General features: G+C 38.5%; 1 protein-coding gene across 1 annotated transcript; it reads right to left on the bottom strand.

Annotated features, from left to right (window-relative positions):
- Positions 1–3854: 3854 nt before the first annotated feature.
- Positions 3855–6722, bottom strand: BLOC1S6 (biogenesis of lysosomal organelles complex-1, subunit 6, pallidin; the record flags this gene model as incomplete). Its single annotated transcript, XM_010020102.1, has 4 exons — positions 3855–3974; positions 4729–4815; positions 5424–5511; positions 6578–6722. Coding segments are annotated over 4 exons (440 nt in total), but the record flags the coding sequence as incomplete, so codon positions are not given.
- Between the last annotated feature and the right edge of the window lie 639 nt (positions 6723–7361).

Raw genomic sequence — 7361 nt, 5'->3', positions numbered from 1 at the left:
GGTGTTGTTCTGCTTCCTTTCCTCAACCCCATGACTTGACACCACGGAGACAAACATACATGGGTGTAAAAGAGAAGGAAACACTGAGTTATCAGGCAATACCAGTATCTGTATTTTAAAGCTACACAACACGTCATGAATGACACTTAAACCATGGACTTAAATCATAACCCTCTGGGACCATGGTTGACAACAGCTCCTGCCTGGAGGACAGCAGTTAAAATTTTCACAGCAGCACTGTTGGGACACTGTCAGGTACAAAGAAAAGAGCTGTTCTTCACCTACAGGGAGAACATTTGAGAAAACTACATTTGTCTCATCACAAGAGTTCTTGACTGCGCTGGTGTCACAAAGGCCTGGTTTGAAGACATACAGTGGGGGTGGTGGGGATGTGACCGCATAGTTTCAGTGCCTGTTTTTCTACAAATCACTTTGACAAAGACTGAGAACAGTAAAGTAAGGCCAAGTGTACTTTAAATTATTGGAAAGCGGTGCTATTTGTGCCAAAGCAAAGTGTTTACTTCACCTTAAGCTTACACTTTGATTTAAAAATTAAAATACATTAATAAATAATCTTTCTACCTTTGCATATTGCCTTACTAAGAAATTCAGTGCACACTCTTCTGCCTCACATGAATAGCTATACTGAGTATTTTTGCTGCTGTAAATTGTATTCTTACAGATTTACATCACTGACTCCAAGACCTGCAAAGTTTTTACCAGTAATTTAGTTATAGTCATACAACTACTCCAAGAAAGATCAAATAACTGATTAGAGTTAATGAGGTTTAAAAAACAAAGTAAAAAGACACCTGCGAGGTGAGGCATTAAAGCACCAAGGTAAGAATTAAGAAGAGGCAGCAGTGCTGCAAAGCAAGCAGCAGGTGGCAGAAAGCATCTACTGAAGGGTAACAGAATAAATCAGACGGAGAACTCTCTCAGCTGCTAGAATCCCAACAGAACAGCTACAGAAACAACCTTTACGTTATTATTTACGCTATTATCACTTAGGTCACACAAATAAAAACAAATAAAGTCTTCAATAGCCTTTTTCCAGAAGGAAACAAATGTTTGTTTTATGAACATGGCAAAGCTACCACGATTAGTGAAAAAGACAGATTTCACTGAATTAAAAATTGGCTTATGTAAAGCTATAAGGCTTTAGGTGGGAGGAACCCAACTTAAGCATCCAGGTTAAGAACAGCAAAGATAAGAGCACAGGAAACCAAGATTCCTCAGTTAGCAACACTAATTCCTAACCGTGTAGAATTTTACCAAACAAAAATTCAAAGAGTTACCACACAGTTAAGTGTCTTGCCTTTGCTGTGATGACTTGATAGTTTCAAAACAAGCAAGTACATTGACTATGAAATAGTACAAAAGAGACTGTTTTAAAACTTATTTTATCCGTTTCAAAAAGACGCTGCTAACTGTGCTTCCTCATGTGCATGGAATAGTCAGTAAGATAATGTCTAACACTACTACATTTATCTACTAGATAAGTAGTTTTATGTAAGATCAAGCAAGACTAAATGTATGCAGTAATACGAAGACTAAATATATACTCACTTTGGCTGTGCATATTAATACTGGCGTATCATTTTAGATGCCAGTATTGTTCAATTAATCCAATGCTGCATTTTATGCATTATGACACGAACAGTATTCGGAAGAACAACATCATATGAAGATAATAAATTTAATGAATTGCAGATTTGACTGAAATAATTTAAGAGCTCATTAATTAAAAAAAAAAAAGTTATGTGAACTGACAAACGCCTCCCCTCCCCCCTCCCGTATATTTATTAATTTTCCCCTTTATTACAGAAAGGTTATTTAGTAAAATTACTTATTTATACAGAAAACAGATTTCACTACAATGTGAAAGTTACTACATTTTCACATGATTCCTCAGACAAGTACTGCCAGCTTTTATCCCTTTGATCAGAAATTATTCCAAAGAAAAGCTGACCTATGCAACTGCAAAGCCATCAGCTTCTGTGCTCAGAATTCTCTATTTTCAGTAAGTGTAGCCACAGTTTTCGAAACAAAACAAAAACCCCACAGTTCTTCAAAAAAGAGACCAGCACTTGAAACACTAGACTAGGTTCTAGATGAGGGATCACAAAGCAAGAAATAACACAGGAAGTTAATCCCAATTTGGATACTGAGGCATCCAGTTTCATGTTGTGCTTTAATAGGAACTGTTTAAATTCCCAGAATCTAGTTTTAAAATTACATTACAAAATAAAATATCGAAACAACATTTAGTTATGTACATTCTGCTCCAAAAAGGGCCTGTGGAAATTCCTTACATTTCTCTTAGAAATACAAACCACAGCACAGGTCAACAATCCACTGGCAATGAACAGACACAAATCAACTTAAAGGAAAAGTACCTGTGAAAAATTTTAATCTATTACTGCTCCAGTAACAGCATCTCAGTGTCTCTTCAGACTACTTCAAGTAGTTTGTTCTCCTTGCTCCAAAACATTATCCCAGTTTACCTTGAATGTTGGATGATTACTCATTAAAGTATGTCTTTCACAGAAAAAAATGACAAATATTAAGAACAGGAAATAGGAAGTTCAGAAAATTGCAATACAGAAGAGTCAATCCAAGTGCACACTGTGTAAAAAGTAAAATTGACTGAGCCCCTCTGACACCCCACTGTAGACACCTTATGGAAAAGTTTACACAGCTTACCCTGCATCTTACTTCAAAACACACTAATTATATAGTACTACTTAAAAAATAACAGATATAAAATAAGCAGTTTCCTAGACTGTAGAAACCAATAGTTTAAAGCTTTCACCAGTCTAGACAACACATATTTTCATTTGAATGGGAGTTCACATCAAGTGCTGCAAGAGTGCAATTACATTCAGAGAAAAGGTTATCAGCCTCTATTCCACATGTATCACCAGTACACACTACTAATCACCAACCTGGGCAAGGACAGTGTAACAGAAATTCTCTTACACAGCCCTGAAGTGCAAGTGAATCATGGGTTAAGGAAAAAAAAATAAATGCAGTAGTTTTTCCTATAGGTAACTGAAACTCATGTGAAGTGGAAATTGTTTCATTTTGGTTGTGTTGTATTTTGTCACACAGAATGAGGAAACTACACCTTCTAATCTTCCAGAAATCTGCATGGACCACACGGTCTGCCTGTTGGACCACTACAGAAGTATCAGTTCCTTGGCTTGACTCCAGTGTTCGTGGAAGCACAAATTCCCTCACCTTTGCATTGTGCACGCATCAGTTTTGAGACCCCTGGACTGCTTCCCCCCCTGCCACCAATTCAGACTGCTGCAATGAAGTGAGCTTTCAGGCAAATACACTGCAACTTTCTTCAGTTCATTAGACACAGACCAAACTGAGGTTACACCAAGAGTCAGTACTGATGAACCCAAAGAGATCCCAACTGTGAAATGGGCAGCCACTGAAGTCTGGTGATGAGAACTGAACTTTAACTGGTATTCCGTGTTTTGTCTGCAAAACACGTGTGCCAGTCACCAAGTGTATCTCAGAATTCTAAACACAAGAACAGATGAAAAAAATTGATAGGTATTTAGAACTGTGAAGCCCAAGTTCCCCTATATACATACATATATAAAAAAATTAACTTACATTATATATCAAACTGCATAGCATTACAGAAGAAGGCAACTTGAATGGCTGAAATGAAAAAATTTGAATGTTACCCAACCCTATTATTACCATTCTTGACTTTTATCATACTAGAGTACATTGTTGCTAGAAACAGCTGTAGCCTCATTTAAGGGGCATCTGCCTTAATTCCAGAAAATCCAGGAACTGTTAATTCAGACAGATTGCTGTATGCTTTGCTTTCAAGTCCTCCTAGCAGGTTTCGCTGTTAACTGCTTCTCTCTTTCAAGTTCCTTCTCACGTTGCTGTTCTCGTTCTAGTTCTTCCTTCTGCCTCTTTTGTTGCAGCTTCAGTGCCCTTTTCTAAACAGAAAAGACAAGAAAATAATATAGCTGTAATAATAATTTATAGCTGTATTTAAGTTGGAGCCATAAACAAAAGCCCTCCCATCCTCTTAACATTATCTTTTCCAATCCACCCTGCTTATGACTGAATGCTGCACAAACTGTTCATTTTTCCTTCCTCCCTCCCGCTTCTATCTTGCTGTTCAAGAATGGAAAATCTGCGATCTACACAGGGAAAACACAAACTGGATTCCCTTCACTCTCACTAGAGTACACCAGACAAGGGGCATATCACACAACTGATTACCTCCCAGAGAAAATCCTTTTGCTGAATTTACCGAAGGACTAATCTTGCCATAACGTAACCAGAGACTGCCTATATAGGATGAAGTCAGTGAACTTATGTCACTGTTAATATTACATTAAATAGGAAAAATTCTTACATTTATGACAACCTAGTTTTCATTAAAGAGGCACAGAAACTGAAACAACACAGAGAACTAGTTGGAATAGAGTGGATAAAGCAACAGAACAAAGAGTGATACCACCTGAACATGACGATGACACTCAGATTCGCTGCTCAAGCACAGATAGGAGTAAATAAAAGCATAAAACCATACATGACTTCGAACCACTCAAAACATCCATTTCGGATGATTGAGGATTCTATTTTAATCAGAACTTTCAGTGTGCATCCAAAAATCAAAGTTGGGAGTCAATAATAAGTAAATAGGTATCTATGTTGGAAAGTAAAAATATTTATCCCACTCACTTTTAACTTCGACGTCTTCTCATGGAGCATCATCATTTCATTTCTAATATTCACCAACTTGTTGTGATAGTGTTTAGCTTCTAAAAACTTAAAAAAACCCATAACCGTTAAAGCAGTGACTGTCAAGTTGGAATAGTTGTTTTACAAAGCTACACAGCAAAACAGCAATCAAAACCAGTGACTACCAGGACAGCTGGATAATAGACTGAAGATGCTCAAGTTTATACATAGTTTACATATGACACATATTACAGAAAACTGCCATATCGCAACAGGTACACCCAGTAATCTACTGAATTAAGACTTGTTAAACAGAATAAAAGTATTACCATTATAGGCACCATATATCAGTGTTTCATGCCCCCTTCCTGCTAGTCTGGAGAGGTGCAGAGCTCTCATGGGAGCCTCAGTTCTACTTAAAAATGGTATACCTTTGCTTCGGCTACTGGTTTTGGACAACTGGACTTACTACCACTGGCTGGCTGAGCCTGCTCTTTCTTCCCACTGCCCTTCCTATTCAAGGGGAATGTGCTGGTTCTGCACTCTCTCCAGCAAAAATTTGTCCTGAATATCTGAACTGGTTGGTTCTCTTCCTGCAGGTCATTAATAAGGAGGAAAATACACAAGCTGATACTAATGCTTCAGCAATAAAATCTATGCTAATAGAGATTTAAGAAAGCATTAGTAACACTTACCAGAGCATTGATTTCAAGAATGGAGTTACATTCTTTGAACTTTGAAATTTCTTGTTCTAATGTTTCTAACAATACCACTTGGTTCTGTCTGAAACAAAGAAAAGATGCATAAAACCAAACTACAGCAGCACATAGGCTTTTTCAACCAGCCCTTTAAATAAATACAACTTTTGATCATAACAATATAAATACATGTTTCCCAATATCAGATCTCTCTTATGCATTGCTATGCCTTTTCAATAGACATGAGTAAGAGGTTCTAGAAAAATCTCAGCTGAGTACACACAAATTCAGCTGGCATTGTACAGTGTGGATATCCAGGAGAGATATCCCCAAAACCTGACCAGGCACTCTGCAGGCTGCAGTGAGTAAACACCCTTGGCTGCATGAAGGGAAGAATAATTAGCCCTTGACTTTCCACTCAGGTGCTTCTGCATCATGCTACAGGACTAAGTTATTTCTGTATTGAACTTGTTTGGATCCTTGGTGCTTATTGAGGATCCTTCATCCCATATAAATCAGCGAAAGTCTTTCCACACACAGGCTATCTCTGGCAGCAGCATAACCCCATCATGTGTTGTGAAACACAAATCAGTGTACCCTGCAAAGCCTCAGGAGATTGGTTTAAAGCCCTTTCCAGCATCTCTACATCCATAGCAGATCCAGCCCGTGTCCGAAACAAACCACTCTCAGCTACCAGTGAGATGCCAATGTACAGAGAATTCTTATCTACTTAGCTCCTAAATTATATTTTCCAAGTGTATCTTTTGCAACACAGTTTAGAAACAGGACAACAAACAAGACACCACACTACAAGCTGCCCTGATTATGAACTGCACCTCTGAAAGTAAAACAAATCTAGCTTTCAGCAGACTTTCCTCTACAGGAGTGAACAACTATTAGGAAACGTGTCTTCTATTACACCTGGCTTAGGAGATTTTAGTGTTCTAGCATTACACAAGATCTGATATCACTGCAGCTTTTACAACTCCAATACTTGTGCAAATCATTTAAGTGTTCAGGATGCTACAGTCAGAAGACAGAAATGCTTCAATAAGCTATATTCCACCTAAGGGTAGCTAGAACATTATACCCAAAAACCACGGCAAACAAAGTGTGCACATATAAAAACTTGGTTTTAAAAGTTTGCTTACGTAAGTTCCTGTAGTGCTGATTTTGATCGCTGAAGATCAGGCAGATAATGAGAAAGCAGTCCTTCAGTCAGCTGCTCCACAGCTTTCTCACCTATTAAAGGCAGATCTTCTACTATCCCTTCATCTGGAGATGCATCACTAGGATCTACACCAAAGAACAGAACAGTGACAGGTTAGCATGCACTTAATGTTGCACCTAAAACAACTGTATTTTCCTGTTTAAAAATTAAAAGCATTTCAATGCTGAAGTTACACCTCCTTACGCTTCATCAACTGTGCTTCCTTTTTCCTGCCACTCTTATTCCCTCCCTTGTTCCCAGTCCCATATCATGAACTTCCCAGTGAACAGTTTTCTAACACCAGCAGAACAGAAAGAGGGAAATGAGTGTTCCAAAGACATCTTATTAAAAAAGTAAAATTCTCCAGTCTAGTGACAAAAAGAAGGGGCAGTATCAGTTGTTCTGGCTGTGCATCAAGAATACCTGAATGTTAACACACTGCCACCCTTTACTTTCAAAGTCAGGGAAGAAACTAGGCCTACCGAATAAAGGTCTTAGCCTGTCACCCAAAACATACGAGGACTTCATTAAAACACCACATATGCTGAACTTCAAGAGTCAGGTAACAGTTAAGTTTCGTATGGTCAAGCTATGACTACTTATTTCGGGCAGAGCTCCTTGAGACCCGGGACTTCAATCCACAGGCCACACCGCACGGCACAAAAGGAGCCAACGGCACACATTCAGTCTCCGGTGCACCCGGCCACAGCCCTCTGGCCGCGCTC

The sequence above is a fragment of the Nestor notabilis genome, unplaced genomic scaffold, assembly GCF_000696875.1.
Source record: "Nestor notabilis isolate BGI_N333 unplaced genomic scaffold, ASM69687v1 scaffold20988, whole genome shotgun sequence".
In the NCBI taxonomy this organism is placed as follows: Eukaryota; Metazoa; Chordata; class Aves; order Psittaciformes; family Psittacidae; genus Nestor; species Nestor notabilis.
The sequence above is the reverse complement of the archived record's forward strand: the minus strand, read 5'-3'. Positions and strand labels throughout refer to the sequence as shown.